The 23,634-nt window shown below is 38.4% G+C and overlaps 2 protein-coding genes and 1 long non-coding RNA gene across 3 annotated transcripts in view; 1 reads left to right on the top strand and 2 right to left on the bottom strand.

Annotated features, from left to right (window-relative positions):
* Positions 1 to 951: 951 nt before the first annotated feature.
* On the bottom strand, positions 952 to 3,634 carry LOC124179425. The gene is made up of 8 exons (XR_006870041.1): positions 3,534 to 3,634; positions 3,252 to 3,448; positions 2,873 to 2,982; positions 2,529 to 2,784; positions 2,301 to 2,443; positions 2,059 to 2,213; positions 1,746 to 1,881; positions 952 to 1,540 (listed from the first exon to the last, which is right to left on the bottom strand). It is a non-coding gene; the product is annotated as an uncharacterized LOC124179425 (long non-coding RNA).
* On the bottom strand, positions 3,631 to 4,121 carry LOC124179424 (receptor-type tyrosine-protein phosphatase V-like). The gene is made up of 3 exons (XM_046563767.1): positions 4,015 to 4,121; positions 3,833 to 3,946; positions 3,631 to 3,726 (listed from the first exon to the last, which is right to left on the bottom strand). Exons 1-3 carry the CDS (start codon positions 4,051 to 4,053, stop codon positions 3,652 to 3,654), a joined length of 228 nt encoding a protein of 75 aa, XP_046419723.1. The 5' UTR covers positions 4,054 to 4,121; the 3' UTR covers positions 3,631 to 3,651.
* Positions 4,122 to 17,918: 13,797 nt separating this feature from the next.
* LOC124179423 (period circadian protein-like) overlaps positions 17,919 to 23,634 on the top strand; it is a 34,731-nt gene continuing 29,015 nt past the window's right edge. Inside the window, exons 1-2 of the mRNA XM_046563766.1 lie at positions 17,919 to 18,173; positions 21,341 to 21,421. Coding sequence (XP_046419722.1) covers positions 18,082 to 18,173; positions 21,341 to 21,421 — 173 coding nt within the window. The 5' untranslated portion in view covers positions 17,919 to 18,081. The remainder of the gene's footprint in view (positions 18,174 to 21,340; positions 21,422 to 23,634) is intronic.

Raw genomic sequence — 23,634 nt, 5'->3', positions numbered from 1 at the left:
TCGACTATCGGTGATTGCGATAATAAGATAAGATAAGATAAATTGTGTTAAGTTTCCGAGGAGCGGTTGTAACGCAAGAATATTTTAAGCGTTATTTATGCGTGCTTTCCGTACACAAGGTACCCGTTTTTACGACGGTACAGTGAGTCTGCGAATGCGCATGAGTCCTTGGAGTTAAAAGTGATCTTTTCTGTATTGCGCGCATGCGCGGTCACGAACGAAACTGACATTACGCAACCCTAACCTCAATTTTAGGCTTCGTGAAAAAACGCGTAACACACTCTTGTTATGCAAATAATCCTTTGCAACAAGGAGGCAGCGGTCTTTCCGCCTTGCGTATTTGCGATTCATTATATTCGGTGTCCACATCGGCCGGCTGGTGGCCACGAGCTGAAACTCTGATTGAAATTCGATTGAAACGGGGAATAAATAATTGACGTGCTACAATTATGGACACATCTTGTAAAAAAACGAACACATTATTGTAGTTTACTTGATTGTGAAGTGAGTTTATGACTAATAGTGTTTTCCACACGTGTTGGAGCACGTCAATTATTCGTTTTACGTTGAAATCAAATTTGAATCGGAGTCTCTGCCCTTTTCAAAGTTTTGGCTTGCGGCCACCTAACATGACGAATATTCGTCTTCGGTTCCTCGCTACGCAATATAATATTTACGAAATACTTCTCTGAAAATACAGCAGCGGTAAAATTTGTAATTGTTTAAAAATGAAAAGCTCCTTCTCCTCTTACCTTGTTAATCAGCTTCCGACTAAAGGGATACAATTTTTTAGATCAAAAGCTGTACTCTTCCATAGCAGTAATTTTATTTTCATACTAGAAACGTCTCAGCATTCGATCTTGATGATCATAGATGACGAACAGTTACATCGGAATAGTCAATAATTGAATACATTATATGTATTGGTATCACATACATGGTATCATATTTTTAGACATTAATCTCACACAGTAGAGCGTAATTTATACTATCTCCAAGCATCTTCTGGTGCAAATAAGGTCATTGTTAGGTACATACATCCGTTGGGGGGGATTATTGATTTTGTTGAAGGCTCTTTTCCAGTGTAAAGTGATCTCACCTCTAGGTTTTTATGATGTTTCGGTTGATATGTGTTGCGGAAGTGATGTTTCACAGGAAAATATTAATGGGATATTGGTGGATTGATGGTGTATGGCATATCTGATTTATTTATGAGTGCGGAATAGATTATAACAAGGTCTCATAGCCCATATAAAGAAATTTGGTTGAAGAGCGAGTGAAGTATGAAAACGGGGGAGGTTTGGCGAAGGCCTGAGTAAAGTGAGGAATCGCAAGTAAGCGAGTAGATGCATTTCAGGCGCCTACGGGCGAGTTCGACAGGACGTGAGAGATGGAGGGACAGGGCGAGAAGTATGAGATCACATGGTTAAGAGATGAAAGTAGCTGTCCGGGACACTACCGGACGTAACGCCATGTTGGAGTAATTTCCAAAGTCTTGAACAAACTCTAATGCCGCATCGTACAAGTACTCGAACTGAGCCTAAAACACAAAGAACGCGCTTAGGGTCGTTTGGAAATATTGTATTCCATATTTGCAGTCATAATTCATATTGAAAGCTTGTCGCGTTCACTGCCACGTTCATGCTGCATTCTACACTTTATTCTCCTTTGCGTACAATAATTACTACCGGCGTATATTTACTGTTCGAAAAATCAATGATGCAATTGATGGAAATTCGATTGACCTTAGAGTAAACGAACTCTCGTCTGGATTCGCGAATCGCACGGACCGCCGAAATTACGTCACACTCCTGCTTAACGGACATACATTCCAGTAGGATGCTCAGAGCCAAGTACAGCCCGCACTCTGTAACGCAGTCACTGGTAATGAAAACGATTGTATCAGGTATCATATTTCTCAGCCAGAGATCATCTTCGATGGCGCGTGAAGAAATCGATCTGAGTTTTCCGGAAATGATTTCAGGGATGCAAGTAGATTGACATTGATTTGAAATACAAGAGACAAACGACATAAATATTGCTGGAATAATTACTCACTAACAGAGAACGAGGGTAGGACTTTCTACCCGTTGAACCCTTTACAAGGCCATGTATAGTTTGACCAGGACCTTATGCTGTGGAGGATCTTCGTCTTCAGAGAGGTTCCAGCCCTTGCAAGTCAGTACAGTGATATTTTGCGTTCTTGGTTCTTCCTGTCAGAGGTAATCGGAAAGTAAGAAAACCAACGTGTGAGTGAAAAAGACGAAGAGAAAGCGGATGCTGGTAAATTAGACATTCACCTCGGACGTGTCGGTCAGCTGGAGTTCATCCGTTGTGAAATGTTCGTTAGAGTGATCTAATGTTTTCGTTTTCACCTCAATGTGAGGCACAGGTCTGAGCGTACTCATCTTCCGGGGAATGATGTCGACGCAATCCTGCAAATCTGATTACGGGTACTTCGAAATGGAGTAACGATTACCGGTGGCATAGAGTCGCGAGTAATTCTGCATTTCAGTTTCGGTACTCACGAGACTTTCCGGTCTGGGTCTTTGCAGGATTACGATGAGTTCAGTTCGTTTCTCGGCAACCAGTCGCCAGAAATCGGAAAGGGTCGACCGTAGAGGCAATTGGGAGGCCAGCTACTGTCCTTTAACCTTGACCCCATCGATGCTCACCTCGCTGATGTAATCGCTGTCGGTTGCATCAGGTGGATACCGCTTGAGGCTGACCAAACTATGTTCGACTGCAATTCACACGATCTTTGTGTACAAGGTGAATCAGTCACTATCGGGAATGTAACCAAATTGTTACCCTCTAACAACACTTCTAGTATGTAATGTTACAACGGTACGACGGGTGGGCAATGCCTAACCTGGTATGAATTTCGGAAATCTGTTTTTCTGCAAGCGATCTGGATTCGGTGACTTCAGCGGTTCGTACGAAGGTCGTAGAGCTTTTTCCTTCCAAACAGAGATTCCGAGCCTGCGACGGCACAAGGTGAAAATTCAAATTTACCATCTGTATTTACTCGGTTCGTAGAGTGTTGGGTGAGCTATTCACAGATACTGTGCACCGACTTCGCTATGATTTTCGGAACTAGTAAATAAGTCCAAAAATTTTGGATCCCTCTTCTTTGCTCATTGAATTGTGAGTCGGCGAGCAATATTTCTTTATAGTTACTCATTTCAGGCAGATGGACAGGTTTCTCATCGACGTGACGCCGAAGAAGGTTTTTATTCGCGGATACGCACCTCCGCATATGGGTCCTCAAGTCTATCTTCATTTTTTCAATTTCCGCCCTGGAGACGTCACTGCAACTCAATTTCGCGGGCAACGTAAGCAAGCATTGCATGGGCAGTAAGTGCGCCAATATGTATTGCTGCAAATTCTCCAACATATTTGCCCGAGCAGTGTACATCTTGTCGGCCTCTGCGAACAAGTCCACCGTCTGCAACGGATCGAGCATGTCTAATTAGTGATCACTGCGCAAGTTATACCACCAACGCGTAAATTTTGGAATTCCAAATAGTTACCCCTTCAGCGGCGGTGGAATGGAGACCGATGTCGCAAAGAATAAAGGTTCCGGTTCGGCCCGTGCCCGTAGCACAGTGAACGAGTATGGGTCCTGGTCCCGAGGAATGACCCCTCAGCTCATTGAAATATTCGACGACGGAACGCCAGTACATCGGCACTTCTTGTTTCGGCCGTCCCGTGAAGGTGGTGGATCTACGGCAGAGAGACAGTGGAATGCCAAGAAATGCTGATGCCGGAGATATCGGATTAGGTGATTAAAACATACTTGTCGCGAGTATGTTTCGTAGCACTTTGTCACCTGGAAAATTCTGTGAGTGTAATCGGCGTAGACGCGCTGTTTTACGTTCAAAATTGTTATCTGACCGTGTTCCACTGTGTTTCCAATTTCTGGCCAATACTGCTTGCATATTTTCTACAAGAATAACACATATTGAAGTACCGCATTCGTAAAATTTGATTAATGAGAGCTCGCCCCGTCACCTGTCCACCCTCGGTGATCTTCATCAGCATGCAAACCATCAGAACTTCTTCCTACCTGATCATTTTCCAGAAATCTACCACCGTTTTTGGCATCGGAGCTTGGGTTGCGATGTAGCCCCATTCTTTGCAGAAGCCCTGAATCATGCAACGTGTCACGTGTGAATCGATCCGCAAGTCACGGCTGTTCAATAATGATTTTTAATCAAGCCTCTATTGCCTCACCGGTATGTAACTCGCGTTAATATAATCGGAGCCAAAATTGCAGGAACGTTTGGCGAGAATCACTCGCGTATGGTCATCTGTGGACAGTAACGTGTCAATTGCATCGGAGGGATGTGATTCAGGGTGAACAGGGAAAGTACATTTTCTGCGTAGGTCAGTACGTGAAATCTCATGTTTTGGATTGGCATTCATACATTTCACGAGATCGTTAGGGTCGTCTGTTCTGACTGTGCCCACTATTCACGTGAATCAATTGATTGAGAAATGATCGACGTTATTCTGTTAGTACAATAATTTTATGGATGCTTTATCCAGCAAATAAATGGACGTCAGACGGAAAGTGTATCCATATACGATGCATTCAATGTAGCCGTTCATTACCCCCCAACATATTCGCACAATTCTGTAGGACTCTCTTCAGGTCTCTATTCGCAGCAAACATAATTAAAATAATACGTACAAGCTATAAAATTTTCATCTCTATTTTTTGTCTTATTCTCCGGTAAGCTTGCAAGGCGGCGAGGGTGGAGAAGTCATGTTGGTAGACTCTGTAACATGGAAAAAAACATCTCGAATAACATAGACTGTTTTTAAATAAAAAGCTAATTTAGTCTATCACAATGATAATGGTGGATGTGAGAAAAATGTACAGCGAAACCTAATTGTGAGATACATTGACCAAGTTGTATCTCTAATACGTCTTGGCCGTCTACTGCTGGTACACGAGTATGTGAGTACTTCGGCTACAAAAGTTTGGGATAATAATTCGGCCTTTCGTTACCTTGAATTGAAGTTCAAGATCTCTATCCGCAACGGCTTTCTTCACGTATTGTTCGAACTGTTTCAGCTTGACTGGATGTGAACAGCCGTCGAACTGCCAATCGCCGGGTGTACCAATTGGCGTTATAATAATATTTGTAAATTAACAATGAGGTGAAATCTATATTAACAAGCTTTTATCTAACTATGATTAGTAGAGTGACCATTTTAATTTATTTATAAATATGACTACACATGAGCTGTCGTTAGTTTTAAAATTCATTCATTCATCATTCATTCATTCATTCCCGGTATATTTAGTTAAAACGGTGTATATTGTTAAAATCAGTGTGTATGGTTAAAAACAGTGTATTTTGTAAAATGGGTAGATATCGTTGAAATTATGATGTATTGTCAATAACGGTTTTTCGTCGAGGCACTATATTTGTTTATTGCACTTTTAATGTTCTCGTTCTATCGTCTCTCTTTTTAAATTTGCTTGGCTTTTCGAGTGTTTTAATTTTTTAATTTAACTGGTATGTCCCCGTAGTTTAAATTTCCGTTATTATTTTTAAATGGTCGATTTTCGATCAGTCACGATTTCATTTCAGAGAGGAACACCTCCACACCTCCTTCCTCCTGGAGAGACCTAGACCAAAACCTTCTACTTTCAAATTTGTGACCAGGTTCCCCACTCCCTGGGTCTAACCTAATCCACTCGTGCCGTGTTCATCGCGCATTTATATTTGAATCATTACATTTGCCTCCCTTTTGTGATGGTTAGGTTTATCATAATTATCACAAACACCAGTTATTGTCATTGTTCATTATCCATACTCAAATTTATTATATAATGATCGAAAACTGCTTCATGTCCACCGTTCTCTGCACATACTTCAAATTTCATCACCTTTTTGCATTATTAGCACTGGAAAGTTTGTCACACGCATTCTTCCACACACATTCATCCACTTGTATAAACTAATTAACAATCTTCTGGTTTTCCGTTATTCCGATTATTACAATCTCGTCCACTTAATAAAATTAAATCTAACTCACAAAATTTGCTTGTCATTATTCTATGTCGAGTCCAAAGTAGAGGATGAAATCAATTTCATTGAGATTCATACGAGTTAAATACATTATTATATATATATTTTTTTTTTTTTTTTGAATATCAATAAACTTAAATGTATATAAATTGCTTTCAAAATTGATTCAGGAAACTAGGAAGTTTGATACTTGCGTAAATTTAATCTATTATATGTACCTTTGACATCATTTAAATTTTCTGGATTACATAACACGAACGCATTCTTTCCAATCACTTTTGTAATCTTATATGGTCCCTGATATATGTGAAAAAACTTATGAGTTACTCTATCAGCTGCATTAGAGGGTAGTGGTACTTTCAATAAAACTAAATCATTCTAGATCACTTTTTGTTGCTTGCGTCGATAACGAAAGTTCTTTAACAGTCTTTCCATAGCTATCATATCTTTAGTTTCTTTGTCTACTAACTCTCGCAAAGCTAAAGGAATTGGATAAATTTTTCGTACAATCGGATTTGGTTTAGTTACTTTGATTTCATGTTGAGATACTTGAGTACATCCGGGTTTATTGGAAAACAAGACTTGATACTTTTTACGAAGTGCACAGACAGTTTCAATCTGTACATTACTGAGTGTCGTTAGACTATGCACGAAGTTTGAAGACTCTTTAAAAAAATTATGATCCTCTCCATGTATTAAAAATCTTTCATCTTTCTTTAAATTTTGAGATCTTTCTTCCTCATTTGTTTCTTCTAGTTGTTTATGACTACTATTTATTTCAATGGCTTTAACTAACTTAACAAAATCATTTTCACGAGGTAAATTATTTTTATACATTTCACAATTGAGATGCCGTGTATCAACATCATTATCATTAACAATATTATTTTCATCAACTATCAATTCAATTTCATTTTCTAAATGGCAGTGTGGTTGTTCATTATGAATCAACACATCAACTCCACAATTTTCTTCACCAATAACAAGTTTATCATTTTCATTACTTAAATCTAAATTAACATTTTGCATATTTATTATTTGAATTAAAGTTACTTCGTGATTTGTAGAGGATACCAATTTATCTAAAGGTTCCAAATCAAACAACACCGTTGGTATACCGATATGAACACCGTTGACTTCCACCATACGATCTTTGTAATTTATTATCACTTCGTTTTTCAATAACCAATCATTACCAAGTATTATACGATTAGATAAATGTGGAATAACAAGACATGAATATTCTATAACTTGATTTGCCAGATGCAATTGTAAGAAAACTTGTTTTTTAACAGTTATAGTTTTTCGTCCAATAGCTGGGATTACCATTACTTTACTAACCGGGAGAATATTTAAATTTATTATTGTCATTAATCGATTGAAAAATTCTTCGGATATACATGTCACTTGACTACCAGTATCAAGAAGTGCATGTATTTTAATCCCCAAAACAGTAACTAAGATATGTGGACATCTTGGTACAGTTAATCTTGAATTCTTTTGGACATTTTTTTCAGTACCAGTTACATCATAAGATAGGTCCGTAATATAATCAAAAGGGTCACGACACGTTATTGGACCTTGATTCAACGCGCCGATGGTCAGTTTAAATTTTGTTGTTGGTCATTACTGTTGTTATTATTATAATTCCCTGTTGGTAAATGATATCCATTCGACCTTTGATTTTGTCCAAAGTAAGTAGGTGGCGGATAACTTGTGTTGGGTAAACAAACGCTTACAGCTGTTGGTATAGTATTTTGAAAATTTGGCTTCGTAGATACCCCGTTATGTTGACTTATCTGTTGATATTTCTGTTGTGCGTGAATGTGACCTGGTTTATTGATTTCGCTAGTATTATAAGAACTGTTGTTGTAAGATTGCGAATTTCGAGGTTTTTCACGTTCTCTTTCTTCATAAGTCAAATCTAGCTGACCTAACGCGGCTTCAACTCTATTATTATCGGAAAAATCAATTGCCACTAACGCTTCCCTCACTTTAATCGGCATTTGTTGAATAATACTATAATTTATTTCATAATCCGACAACTTGGGTTCAAAATACTGAGCTTCCTTAGTTTGTTTTAAAAAATACGTTTGCAAATTATTTTCATTCCCTTTGAATTTGCGCATCGACCAACGATTTTTTTCCCTGATTCTTATAGCTATGGAATAAAATTCTTTCAAAAATGCAGTTTTAAAACATTCGTATTCGTTAAACCTACTTTTTTTTCCATCAAACCAAATCTTAGCTCTACCATCTAATGCACCATGAATAACTAATATTTTTTGTTCAGTCGGTACGTGTTTCACATCGAAATATGTTTCTAAATCACTTAAAAATTCTCTAGGATTCGTGTTATCCTCCCCAGAAAATTTAGGTACTTTTATGTCTATTTGAAATGATTTCATTTGGTTTATCAAACCTCCTACTAACCTTCCTTCAATATTTTGACTTTGTTGAATTGGTTCTACTGCCGACAATCTTTCTACCAATTGACGTTGTCTCTCATTTTCCTCCATCAAACGTCGAATTTCTGCCATCATCGTGTCCTGCTGCTGCTTATCACGCAAAGACTTGTCCAATTCTTTTTGTTGGTTAGCCAATTGTTGTCGTTCTAGTCTCAATTTATTCAAATCATCACCTCCTTCAACTCCAGTCGCATTGTCTTCACGGTCAGAATTTGAATTCGTCGAACCAGGTGCCATGTCTTTATATTGAATATTTCGGCCACTACGTGTAGTTTTCGGTCTAGAAACTGGAGTTCGTTTTACTCTACCCATGCGATTAATTGAAAATTATAAATTCTATCTTAACCTCTTAATCATTCACACTTCTTCCTAGCTTTCGAGCCTTCGCGTTGGGCGCCAAATTATAAGAATATTTGAGAATTAACAATGAGGTGAAATCTATATTAACAAGCTTTTATCTAACTATGATTAGTAGAGTGACCATTTTAATTTATTTATAAATATGACTACACATGAGCTGTCGTTAGTTTTAAAATTCATTCATTCATCATTCATTCATTCATTCCCGGTATATTTAGTTAAAACGGTGTATATTGTTAAAATCAGTGTGTATGGTTAAAAACAGTGTATTTTGTAAAATGGGTAGATATCGTTGAAATTATGATGTATTGTCAATAACGGTTTTTCGTCGAGGCACTATATTTGTTTATTGCACTTTTAATGTTCTCGTTCTATCGTCTCTCTTTTTAAATTTGCTTGGCTTTTCGAGTGTTTTAATTTTTTAATTTAACTGGTATGTCCCCGTAGTTTAAATTTCCGTTATTATTTTTAAATGGTCGATTTTCGATCAGTCACGATTTCATTTCAGAGAGGAACACCTCCACACCTCCTTCCTCCTGGAGAGACCTAGACCAAAACCTTCTACTTTCAAATTTGTGACCAGGTTCCCCACTCCCTGGGTCTAACCTAATCCACTCGTGCCGTGTTCATCGCGCATTTATATTTGAATCATTACAGCGTGATCATGGTTACTTCATCCGTGTCCATTGTACGTGATTTCATTCGTTTCCTGAGAAGTATTTGGAACTCAAGATTAATGGTTTCAATTTTTTTGACTCAAATTAGGTTAGATTAAAGGATATGCTTACCGGCCTGTGTAGAAAAGGAACACTCCGAGGGTGGTCATAAGTAGACAAATGACTAGTATCAAAACGATATAAAACCAAACCCAGGTTTGCTTATTGTTAGCTTTGAAGGTCTTTAGATTGATAGGATTTGAAGATATTTTCGTTAACGACAGCCACGATAACACAATAAGTTTCTGCAGAACGTAAATGACACCTCGGCGATTTCTTATCGTTCGGGACCTTCTCAATCGAGTATTTCTGAGTCACGTTTTTCGGATCCTAAAACGTATCAGGAAAAACAGCAGGATTGGCAGATAAAAAATACGGCACCCTGGAGGAAGAATTGATCTGTTTTCGTACTCACCTCGAACCTTTGGGCAATTCATGCCTTACTGGAATCGTTTCCATTGATCAAGAGTTTTCTGAAGATCGGCGGGACGCTTTGGTTGCTACATGTCGATGTTCCCTCTACGATGATTTTCACGACGCTGTCCGACGTTATGTTCAGGATCTTGGGAATTCTGATATCGAGCGAAGTGTCCGTTTCTTCCACCTCCAGTTTTTCATCCCTATCGTCGAACCCCACGCTCGCCGGGGTCCAATAATCTACGACGCTCTCTAGTGTTTGTTTGTAACTATTCACCATTGTCACGACAAAGCGGTATGTTGTTGCAGTTGAAAGTTCATATGATCGATTCCCAATGCAAACATCCGCATTATTTGGAAATTTCTTCGTCGGCCAGACGGAAAGTGTTGAATTCATTAAATGAACGAATACCGTGGTATTACAGTCGGTTGGTGCAGAAGTGCATGGGTTAGTACTCTGGCTTATCCACGGGTTTGTCCATCGTAGTTCCACAGTGCCGATTCCGATTAAGGATGGTTTCCGGTCCAGTGGGTTGTTGGTTGCTGTGAACACCAAATGATACTTATCAAAACGAAACTAATTACGTTGTGCATCATTTTAAAAATTGCGTAACTTTATATGCGATAGCGATGGTTTTCAACCTGCGTCTACACTGATTAGGTATTATTCTACACTGATTGTCAGGCGACTTTGTTCGTGCGACACGATTGTTCGACGTGTCGAGTGACTAATTTGTAAGTCCAGATGGAATGACACTCGACCCATGTCACAAGTTTCCATCTTCAACGAGATCACTTGCCAGATTATATCCCGTTATACCTATTTTCATATCCTGAAGACTTGAGCATGCCCTTAAATCTCTGCGGCCTCTGTTGTACCTTTTGACGTAAACAACTATCTAAGCTGTAGCAGCTGACAGAACGTAATCATTGTCGAACATAGTATTTAGTACTGATTTCTTATAAAAAATTATTCGGAGTTGCGTGTGATTGCAAAAACTGATGCACGTGCGATGCATTCGACTCAGTCGTGTGACCATGTCACATGGCCAAGTCACTTCACTGTAGGCGCACCCTCAGCTGCTTCCATTTCATTATCAGTTATCAAAAGCCTTTGATCGAGTGGATATAATGACGCCAGAAATAAACAATACTGCATCACGTGTTGACTGAAATTGCCCATCGGCAGATATAATTAGCCACGAGATCTTAGAGACTCTAATTATGGAAGCCGTTGTTAAGTTATTCAAACGATAACAGTAAAGGACTTGAGTTAATTTCTGTTGAAGGGGGATGATTGGAGCGTATCTGGAAACACTCTGTGCGTGGCTTGAGTTGCGATACTTCGAATTGTGGAAGGAGACTCTCATTCAGGAAGACAAACTGTTCCAAAGTAACTTCAAATATGTTGACAACTGTCACTATTTCATTCGAATGGCGTTACGTTATTCTTTAATCGAGAAAAGGTTTTCTTCAAGTGGGTATTCTAGTTTAGAAATTTGATGAAATCGATTTTAGTGTTTTTGCATATTATTATAGCAACATCATTTAAGAATATTTTCATCCAGAGCCGATGTGAAATTTCTAAAAATTGAAAAATTTAACTAGAAGTTCTTCAAACAGCAATAAAAATCTGTGCAGAAATGAATGGTAAAAATTATATGTATATTTTTTTTTATATCAAGTCCGAAATGCAGATATCTAGACTAGAATACCTCCTTAAATTATGCATATCTTGCAGTACATACACTTACTCAGAATATCTGTCGTGAAATCCGCTTCAGGCCCAATTATATTATTACTGTTGCATTCGTGTAATGGAGTTTTCACCGTTATTACAGCTCGTACTGTGTACGACGATTGAGGTACTAGACTGGCGATTTCTGATTTATGATTACGTCCCTGTCTATTTCCTTGGCATTCAACTTTTTCACTCCGTGACCAGTTCCTCGGCTGTAAACGACAAGAGTGCAATGATGATCATTCAGCAGCAGTATCACGAGGATTTGAATTTATCAAGAAAGTTGCGACTGTTTGATATTATTGATACATTCGCGAATGCTTTGTGTTACCTTTATCTCGTAGCGCATGATCTGTATCCATTGTTCATCAATACTGGTAGGGTAGTGGAATGAAGCTGCAGTTGCCGTAATATTAAACACGCGTGGTTCAAGTGGAGCTAAAATTAATGGGAATAATGTTGAGTGCATTGCGAAAAAAAATGTATGGTTCAAAAGACACAATTAATTGTTCAATCGCTTACGCAGGACTAATTTAATCCCTAACAATCACCGGAGTAGAGTGCACATCTGGCGATGTTACCATTAATTGCTTTCTTGATCAACGAATACATTTATAAGAATTCTGAACTCTGCAGCAAAGGCTCAATATTTTAATATTCGGATAACAGAGAATTTTTGGCGATTTGCAGTCAATTTTTGTTCTCCTGAAATCTCTAAGATTTCCATCAAATATGTACAACTGTAGACAAGGAGTTCACTAAGTTTCAAACTTTTTGATCCTGCAAAACAAGAACAGGGAGAAAGAATTATTCGCGAAGCGCCAAAAATTGCAGTTTCGAATGTGGAAATTTGAAGGCTTTGCGGCATAACTTAAGATTAGTCCAGTCGAGATAGACATTCAAATGGAAATAATTAGGGGGAGCGATTTTCTTTTTTATACTTCGGGCGGGTGGTTGGAAGTCTAAATCTCGATTTTCGGGAAAATCCCGCCATTGCGTTCGCCGCCATCTTGATTTAAAGTTCAATTTTTTCGTTTTTCTGAAATAACTCGTTAATTTACAACTTAAGAGCAAAAATGGTGAATCCAATGTTGTTGAAAATTTAATTTCCCACAGGTTTGGTCATTATCATTTTTACGCTAGGATCAATATTTGCAGAGTTATACTATCAAGTTTATCAAAAAAATCGTAATGGGTGGAAGTTTATTTCCTTCAACTTTGGTTCTCACACTTTTTATACTCCACGATCAATATTTTCGGATTTATATACATATGTATATATATTGTTACAAAAGGTGAAATCACCCGTTTTGTCCTCTTTTCAATGATCTAGTAGTCATCACAGATAAAAGACGTTTATAAACCTCTTATGTCTTTCAAAAGAATAAGGTTGCTGCGTCAACCAACATTGTTGTAAAACAGTCTATCTCGAGACTTTAAAAGGAGAGCTTCGTCACAAAACAAATCCTTTTCATCTCTTAATTTTCCGCTTTGTAACACTGGCGTCAGAAGTGGGATTCTTCTGAATCTCGACAGAGTTTTGAGTGGATTTTGAGTGATAAGAAGTATATATATACAAAAAAATGCAACGATCTTCTCTGACGAGAGCATCACGCGCGAAGCGACGAGCTGCCGGACGCGTTTCGTCCCATGAACCGGCGTTTCCTCCCGTTGCTCCTCGTTTGGAAGCTGAGGTTCAGCCCCAGCCCCAACTAGCTCTGTTGGCAGAGCTCATCCAAGGAAATCAAGATTTACTGATGCGACAGATACAACATCAACAACAGCAACAACAACAGCAACAACAACAGCAACAACAACACCAACAACAGCAACAATTGCACCAACAAGAACAGCAGAATCTTCTGTACGAACTCCTCTCGCAACAACGTCAAAAACAAGAAATCGTGTCCCAGGTGCTGATCGGGATCCTGCAAGGTGTGCAGAAGCTTCAGGAGCGGCCGCAGGAATTCCCAATACGCCCAGTTCCGTCCCCAGGTAGAAGAACTTCTCTTCCTTCAGTCCCGGTCCCAGCAAGGAGGACCTCCATTCATTCAATTCCGGATCAATCAAGGTCTGACGCCATTTATGGGGGAGGCGAAATTCCCCCTGTTGCTAAAAATTTCCCACCTGCTCATGTCTAGCGACAAGATCAGGTTAGCTCTTTTCCGCAATGCTACGATTTTCCGTCACATGATATTTCAGAAGTAGTTGAGCCTCCTGTCGCGTCGTCTCATCCTAGCGTGGATATTCAGAGTTCTTGGCCTTTTTAAAATCGCGCGGTACTGTCAATGTTCTCTCTCCGTAGACTCAGAGCTCGTTCGGACTCAATCAGGTCTCTGTACCTGCCGCGAGTATTGTAGAGTTGCCCTCGAAACAATCGAATTTGAAGCCCGGTTCGTATGACGGTTCGTCTGCTTGGAGTCTATACGAACGTCAGTTCAACATGATAAGTAAGGTTAATGGTTGGAGTCCATCCCAGAAAGCAGCTAATTTGACAGCCTCTTTGTCCGTTCTTAGCCTGGGTTCTCCGGATATTCAGACAAGATCGTTCCTTTTCTTTCTATTGAATGAGTTATAAATCCAATCAATCGCGTATTTTCCCCCCAAATTTGCTTAGCGAATTGGGAATCATCCGCTTCCTCTCACTTTTGTCCTCCCAACTCTAGGGTGTGCTGTGTCCGGAGGGAACCCCGGGTCGGTTCACCTGTCCTTGTCTTGATCCCCGCAAGAACTTTGAACACCAGAAAATCTCTTCCTCTGGGATCCCTTCTGTCTCCTGCCCTTCCGAAGCATCCTGACGCGATCTGTTCTCGAGTTCCTTCTTCGAGGTGTTCCAATGTTCCAATGTGTCTTCGGCCAAGGAATATCATGAAGAACTCACCAACTCACCCTTTACACTCACCTTTGTGAAAACACTGAACATAATGATGTTTGGGGTTTTGAATTTAATGCTCAACTATCTGCTGAAGGTTTTCTGTGGTTTACCTTGAGACTGTGGGCAAATGCCAGATAGTAAAAAGGGAGTCTTCAAATTTTTAGAGCCACAGCTCCAACTCACCCTCGAGCACTGACTGCTAGATCACTTTTACAATAGTTTTTTCTTTTCCGAGTCGGGACGACTCTTTTCCTCCGGGGGGAGTAATGTTACAAAGGGTGAAATCACCCGTTTTGTTCCCATTTTAATGATCTGGTAGTCATCATAGATAAAAGACGTTTATAAACCTCTTATGTCTTTCAAAAGAATAAGGTTGCTGCGTCAACCAACATTATTGTAAAAACAGTCTATCTCGAGACTTTAAAAGGATAGCTTCTTCACAAAATAAATCCTTTTCCTCTCTTAATTTTCCGCTTTGTAACAATATTGTAACGTATATTGGAAAACCCCTGAACTGAGTATACATCCGAAAATATATATATTAGGGTGGGCCAAAAAAATCGACTATTTTTTTTTCACTTTGTACTCCGAAAACTTGGATGGTAGAGACCTCAAAAACATTCTCTCCAAGTATGAGCTCTTAATTGTAATAGGCAGGTTCTCCGCCTCGCAGTTTTCTATTTTTTTCCTATGGTGAGGAAAAAAAACAAATATCTCGGTATCTGCTATTTATAAAAAAAAATGTATATTATATTTTCGTAAGAAATTGAATTCTCTACAAAAAAGGTCTCTTACAATTTTTTTGTATACCTCACTGTTCAGAAGTTATTGAATGTTGAACTTTGATCATTTTAAGGTAGATGTCTTTTTTTTTTATGAATCTTATAACTCTTCAACAAAAAGTCATTATGATATGCGCAACTCATATTTTCATAGAAAATTGAATTCTCTACAAAAAAGGTCTCTTACAATTTTTTTGTATACCTCACTGTTCAGAAGATATTCACCGTCAAACTTCTAGTGTGTATTGAACGTTAGAATATATATACGTGTATGTATATAAATCCGAAAATATTTTTTATAGGTTAAAGGTTAAAGATATTTGCGATGGTTGGCGCAATTCAACCGACACCGTTCTGATTCCGACTAAGACTGAGGAATATCCTCAACTGTCGACGAATAATTGAAATATAGAAAACCGCACAAACCATTGTTTGCCGCAACGGAAGCTTCATACTTTTCCGTTTGACGTAGAGACAAGTGACGAGTTTAGTTAGCTTCATGTAGAAAATTTACAAAATCTATTGAAGAATATTTGTTGAAGGAATTTCTCATCTCACGTAGAGCAGCTATGCTTACTGTAGACGGAACTCCCAGCCCTAAGTACTTGTGCCAATCAACACGTTCGTGACGCGAAGAAAATTGATCTGGCGATTCGGGTTTTTGGCGATGAGCTACCATGAACCTGATATTAACATATTCCATTATTCCGTATCAAAGCTTTGCTTTCTTCGCTTTGGTTCAAAATGTTTTCATATCATGTCCGGGAACAACTATTTTCGTCTAATTTCCAAGTCCTCAAGTACTGGTCTTGGTCAAGGATTTGCCACGAATTGCATGAGTCGGAAACAACATAGTCATTTCCAGCAGGAAACTTGACTTATTGTTACCAAGTACAAACCGCAGCCCGCGAAATTGTCGCTGTAGATTTTATCTAGCTTAAAATGAACATTTTTTCATATAATCTTTCGGCGGATGTGATAATTTACTCGACATTTTTCCTATAAAGCGTTGGCCGTTGGAGGAAATCGAAAATTTTTGCGCTAACATTTTTCTTCTAACACGTCTCACCGGTTTTCCGAATCGAAGTATCGACTACGTGCAGAAAGATAATATTCATAGATGAAAGTGTAAATCTTCAAAATCAAACCGGAATGAATCCCATTGGGAATCATTTTTTCTCTGTACAATTTTTCCTCGAGTTTATTGATCGTTATTATTCAAAACGGTGAACATTTCCGTCTTCTAATCGATATAATCCGACGATGTCGATACTAAGCATAAAACCCAAGACATTTTCTAAATATTCTCAGAAGAAAGTGTCGGAAAATGCTGGTTATTGACAGCTGTGATGTGACACTGTCTGTGGATTTATTTTTAGACAGCAGTTGCCACGCAATAACAATTGATTGCGTAAAGAGCGGACATTGGAAACAAAACAATTTTCAAATATGCTCAGTTAACGATTCGGTTGCGAATAACGACGATCAGTTTCCGAAAAGGTGCCGGCACACAACGTGTGCACGTTAGAGTGGTTGACAAAAAAATTTTTTTTAAATATCAGTGCGGATTCCTTATAAAACTGTTGTTTACGATGGAAGAAAATCCTACGCTAATTTCAGCTCGATTGAATGAGATTTAGTTTCTACATCGAAATAACACGTAAAAAAATGCCCAACTTAACTCACCGTCGATTTATCGCGTGAAAATATAAGCGATGATGAAAAATATCAAGAGATCTTTTTTGCAGGCAACAATATTTAGTACAAAAAACGATCTACAGACAGAGTGAAGAGCTCAAAAAATCAAAAGTAATCTTATTAAATTCAGAGAAAATAAAATTTTACATCATTTTTTGTTTTTACCAAACGTCAGGTAAATCTTACCCGATGGAGCTGAAATTTGCAGGGGATTTTATTTTTATCGAGAACAAAAGTTTTATAAAAATTCGGCGCTTGAAAAAAAAAAAAATAAATAATTGCCGTCGAGCCACTCCAGTGTACATACATACAACAGGGGATGAAAGCCCGGCAAACCGCATTACCGTTTAGAAAAACTGTGACTGAGTTGAGCAGGGTAGAAATTAAATTGCTCCTCCGAAGAGCGAAGAATAAGTCGTGTGGCGCATCCGGATGGTGCCATGAATCCGAAAGTGACTTTCCCACGGCTAAGAATAGGTTTCGCAGGAAGACCCTTACAGACGACACCCCCGCTTTTGGAACTTTCTGTGAGTGGGAGGCTGTTGTAATTCGCACGGGGTTGGCGGCGGTTATTTTAATCTCGTTTCCCGAGGCACGTTCATCGGAAGGGGGTGGTGTTGGGGTGGGAATGTTGTGGCTGTTACGAATCCAAACACGGCGAACCGCTATCGGCGACCGGGAGGGGGATCAGAGACTCGTGTGTCTCGCCACGTGCCCAGCGTTTCTTGCGGAAATTGTTATTGCCGTATCGGTTGCCAGACATCGTGGACTTGTCGGGGCTCGTAGTACTGGATCGTCAACCGTCCGGTGCACAGTTTACCCGTAGAGCCGGCTCTTGGTGATCCCTCAATTTTACTCGAAGAGTGTGAACGACGATCACTTCCTTAACGTGGCCACGATATTTATATTTCAACACAGTCGCACAGTACTTGGCGGGGAATTTCAAGTTCATTTACGAATATTGACAATTATTCACCATGGAGGTAACGTCCGTCGATAATACCAATAATACCAAAGTGATCGATTCCGTCTACTCCAAGAGCTGCAGCAACAGTCAGTCGCAAAACAGGTTGGTCCCATCGGCGTAATGTTCCTTATACTCGTAGTTACGAAGTTTAATGTGAATTAAAACAGACACAGATTTTTTTTTTTCACCATTCGTGATTTAAACCGTCACCGTTTATACCTATCTTCGTGATCCTTTCTCTTTGTAATTTTGGATAGAAAAAAATAATACAATCCAATTTTATAGGAATGTAAAAAAATATGTGTCATTTTTTTTTGCTTTTTTTTTTAATACATGAATGAAAATAAAGCGCGACGATGACTGTTTATTTTCGGCAATTTCGAATCGGCAATTTAAGTCTGTTTTACTTAATTCTGCGCTTAGACCACTTTGGTCGGAAGGAAGGTTGAAAAAAAGGTAAGTTGGGGTAATACGTACGTGAATTTTGAGCTTCAGATCTTAGTGTAAGTCATTTATAGAGTTTTTAATTTTTTTTTTTTTTACATTCAGAAAAAATGGCAGAAGTAAAATCGCTGCTTTTACTCATGGTTGCATAACGTGACCAAACTTTGTACGGTATAAGCTCTTACATCTTAAGGTGTTCGAATGTCCATTTCTACCTTCAAATAGAAGGGTGTAAGATACGGAAGATGTCAGAATAAAAACGTCTTGTCTGTAATTGCCAACTTAAGCAAAGAAGAGGGCAAATTCTAGTTGTGTAACATCTTGACTACATTTGGGGCATGCCAGCGGAACTCGATGTACGCTAAACCTCGTCTGTTCAGACTCTCGATCAGTTCTAAATTTATTTTGGAAGTCCATTAGCCAATTAGAAGACTCTTAATTTTTCCCAGATTTTTTAAAACGAACGATTAGGAGTTGTGATTTTTTTTTTCTAATAAACTGTTTCAAAAAATACAATTTTTCAAGATGTAGTGCAAAAACGCGATGTGGGTCAATAAAATTTCAATCAAATAAGATGGTCAGTTTGTTGAGACGTTGGAGAAAAAAAAAAAAAAAGGTCAAATAACCTAGAACCTCCTCAAAGGTGATGTTTTCCCCCTTAAATGGAAAATCGATTTTTCGATAACTACCACATGATTGATTTGGACTAATTTTTTCATGAAAAAAATATCGGGCCCAATCAATCATGATGCGTTGACGAAAAATCATTTTTTTTTCTTTTACCTTGGGTGGGAAAAATCACCTTTGCGGAATTTTTAGACTTTTCTACCATTTTTTTTTTTTATAATGAAATTTCGAACCGAACCGAGCATTTTATTTGAACAAAATTTTATCGTCAGACCTCATGTTTTTGCCCCACGTCCCCTTGAAGAATGTCATTTTTTAAGAGAAATTATTTGAAGAAAAAAAATCGGAACTCGAAACTGTACGAATTGAAAAATCTGCACAAAAATTCAAAGTCTTCTTATGGGCTAATGGAATTTCGAAAGAGATTGAAAATTGAAATTGATGTCGACCCTAGGTCGAGTACACGCGAGTGATGCTATTTATACCTCGTTATTATTTATGTAGGCATTCTTTAATTAAATTAACACGGGCCGACAAAGCATTTTATATATAAATATAACATATGACGTAATAACCAGATTCACGTGCAACGATATAAAGATGATCTTGACTGTATAACCGTTGCTATTTTCTGTCTACATTCAATGAACTATTAATGGATATGATAACTTCAGTAAATTTGCCATGACTTACGAAACATCCTATTTTGAACTTTATACGATTTATATTTATATTTCCTCCCTACGAATATACCGCAGTGGTTCCAAATATATTCTCAGCACGCTACGTATAAATATATCGATAAACACGTGGTACGAACAAAGCCATCGTTTCACGAGTCACGTGAGTTCTAAATACCTAGTCATAAATAAACGACCTGAGCCGAATTTGACCATCAATGGTTATGTCTGGTTAACACATTTCCCGACTTCGATATTGTCGGAAGGTGTATTAATATCGCTATCGTAACAGGTGTATAATCATTGCTAAGGCGGACCCGTAAGCTTCTAATTTCGACGTCTGACCACTCGTTGCCGCTACTACTTATTTTCATTTCGTGGCTCGTCGCGCGTTCAATATTTTTCTACTTAGTAGAAAATATTAGACCCTGCGGGCACTCGATTAAAGACACCGATAAATTGTTCGAAATTTAAGTCAGGGCCAGACGAGATGTAAAATATTAATTATCTGACGGTTTCCCGGTTCGTTTATAGTTACGCTTACCTCGATCCGCGATACTTACGCCATATTGCTGATTGGCTCCCACGATGGTGAAAGGACATGGATATTATTGCCTGCAGTTTGCACGTGTTCAACATGTGAGGAAGAAGAATTTTTTCACTCAACTTTCCGAGCACGAGGCAGGCCTCGTGGCGTTAGAATTCATTTTTTGAAAGAGACTTGTGTCGACGGAAAGTAAATTTTTGTTATCATGTTTGTCAATCGGGAGTTATTTTTGTGTTTGCAGTTCAACTCGTATAAGCGTTTTTCCCGCAACGTGACGTTTTTCGCGGTGTATGAAAACATCCTTTTCCTCTCGTGATGGACCTATGTGATATATGCCTTATACGGCTGAGCCGTACGTAAATAATGGGATACCGAATCCTGTATCTGCCCTTTTATCTAACTTGTAAAATGGAACACGAAGCAACAATTATTTTGTCCTATTTAATTGAAAAGTCATTTTAAAGAGTGTACGAAAAAAAAATATTTACACTTTTAGTTTACGCCAAATTTTTTGATTTATTCTTCGTACCTCAAGTATAAAGGTGCATCGGAAATGGTTACCTTTTATGGAAAGTGACGCTGAGAGAAACATCGAAAAGTGTGAAGTGTTGGTGGCAAGTAGGAGCCGCTTAGCCTTGAAGTCATAAGATTGCCCAGAGTCACGTGTAGGTGCCACGCATATAACGCCATTCCAGATATACGATTTACAGAAAGAAAATTTCTAGGGCTCCATTCTAATTTACCAGCTTTCGTAAGCTGAATTTAGTAAAATTTCACGCCAAGTAAATAATTATTAGAATTATAGGTTAGCGACGACTGACAAATACAGATACAAAAGTGAAAATTTCTATGCTATACCAATCGTCCAATTCAATTTTGGACGTCTGATTAATTTTTTAATAACATTATTATACTGAAAACGATATCGGTTCGAGGTGTATAATCTTTGTTCTATTTTATCTTTCCAACAGTGGCAGTTCCAAGTCGAGGCATAGCAACAACTCGGAAAGCAGCGGCTACTGCGGTGGAAATCCTTCGACCCTTGGTTCTTGGTGAGTAAATAAAACTACGAAATTTAATGTTGCATGGATTTGATTTTTTATCCTACCCTGCACTTGTCGTAGAAATATATTTCTTCACACAACCACATTGAAAACGCGTGATCGGACACTGTTTTATATATTCGGACTTTATACACTTAATTAATTCTACGAATTAGATTTCATCGTATTTGATAATTCGTTATTTGGATGCTTTTATCGATCGCCCATTCTAGCGTTTCATCTCCACTCCTTGATTATACCGATTATACGTATATCCATATGCACGTTGTGCATTAATGGACGCATTTTTCTACCTCTATTACTCAGCGCACGTGTAGCTTCATGTGCGGCTAGACTCGAAGATTGTACAAGTGGGAGAAATGGCTGTAGTAAATCTTTTTTTTTTTTTTATTCACCCATAGTCAATTCGCACTGTTGCACAATTTTCCTTCGACGAACCAACGGCTTCAACTTCTTTGATCAGTCGTACAATACGAGTGAATTTAAGGTAATTTAGATTCAAGTTCTCCTCGAGTGCACGAGTCAGCCAAAATTTTAAACTTCGCTATATCTGCGATGTACAGCAGATACATTCTCCGTTCGTTCGTAAGCTAAAATCTCATGTCCAGGCTATTCGTGCCCGTTGTGCAATTATTAATAACGACATCCGTGCAAGACTGAAAGTATTGCGTTAAAGGCCTTTTCGACGCCTCTAATTATACAGAGTTACGTGTATTCCAATGTATTAGGGTGTTTCAGAAAAAAATAATTTTCGATTTTTCACTGTGGCTCCTCCTAAAATGTTTGCTTGGGTCAAAAAAGAGATTTTGTATAAAAAAAAATTTTGTTCACGATACTTTGTAAATTTAAAATAATGCATAGAAGTGAAAAATCAACTGAGCCCGATATTCCACGCAACGTAGAACGCTCATCTTTTGACAGAACCTTGCTTTCAACCTGTGAAAAATTTTTAGGGGATGCCATGATGGAAAATCGCAAATTATTTCTTTTTAAAACATCCTACGATGCATGTGTTCGTACGTGTAAATGTCTATAAGAAGCAAAGAAAAGATGAGAAAAAAGGCGCACAACCCGATCATCCCTCGTGAATTTATATTCCCATTTCCGCTATTCGTTGATCTCAGTTTCTTGCAATGATAATTGTTTCGGTCCTACAAAAAGCGACAGTTTTTTCAATTGACTTTTGCCAGCTTCACCATAATGATTAACATATTGAAAAAATTTCGGACATCGCGATCTCTACTTTCCATGAAGCACCTGTAAAGGTTACTTAATCAAGCTAGTGAAAAAAAGATGTGAAAATGAGACACATTTACCTTAGTAGGCTTACAAACAGACCTTACAGAATTTTTGTTCGCATTTTCTAAAAATCAGACTCATGTATTATGTTATGTATAGATGTATATATCCTCTACTAAATTTATCGCAAATGGGAAGTCAGACATTTATTTGTATTTCACACCATGCCTTTTAAATTCAGAGTTTCTATTTTCTACTCGTTTTCAAAGAACCTCGGTTAACTCTATGTATCTCGACTGAAACTTGTTATGAAACACAAGGAATGAAAACTTTGAAAATACGTCTGGAAATTTTTGCAAGCATGGGAGCCTACAGCGTATAAAAATGTAATTCTGGACTGGACGTGGACATTGTTTGTTATACAACGCGTGCTCGTAACAACGTCCCGTGAACGCTGTAAAAGAAAAAAACTGCGGAGAAAGAGTGAGAAGGAAATCATAAAAAATGAAAGAAAGGTATTGAGAAGACGGTTGAAAATATACATTTATGTTTAGCTATCATTTTTTTTCTTACCGTTGCAAGATTTTTCATCGAAAAGAAAACCAAGAAAGTGTGCCGCGACAGAATTCACTAATTTTATAATCAATACCGTCTTATGTCGAATACAGTAGAGTTATTTTAAGTTCTGTAAGACTGAGACGTATAATTACAAGCAAATAATGTAACAAATAAAATACAATATACGATAAGGTATAAATAAGAGAATAAGTATATAGCGCCAACTTTGGCTTCCGCGTTGAAAAGGTCGGACTGGCAATGAAGTCAATCCCGGAAGCTCGAACGTAGGTTGAGCAGCCAACAGCATGAAAACAGAGAAAGTAACGTTACGGCTGCACTTATTTCGCGGTAAAAGTGCAGACTATGTCTGAGACCGCGTGCGGAGAAAGCGGCGAGAATATTTC

This window comes from Neodiprion fabricii, chromosome 4, assembly GCF_021155785.1.
Source record: "Neodiprion fabricii isolate iyNeoFabr1 chromosome 4, iyNeoFabr1.1, whole genome shotgun sequence".
NCBI classification, from domain to species: Eukaryota; Metazoa; Arthropoda; class Insecta; order Hymenoptera; family Diprionidae; genus Neodiprion; species Neodiprion fabricii.
The sequence above is the reverse complement of the archived record's forward strand: the minus strand, read 5'-3'. Positions and strand labels throughout refer to the sequence as shown.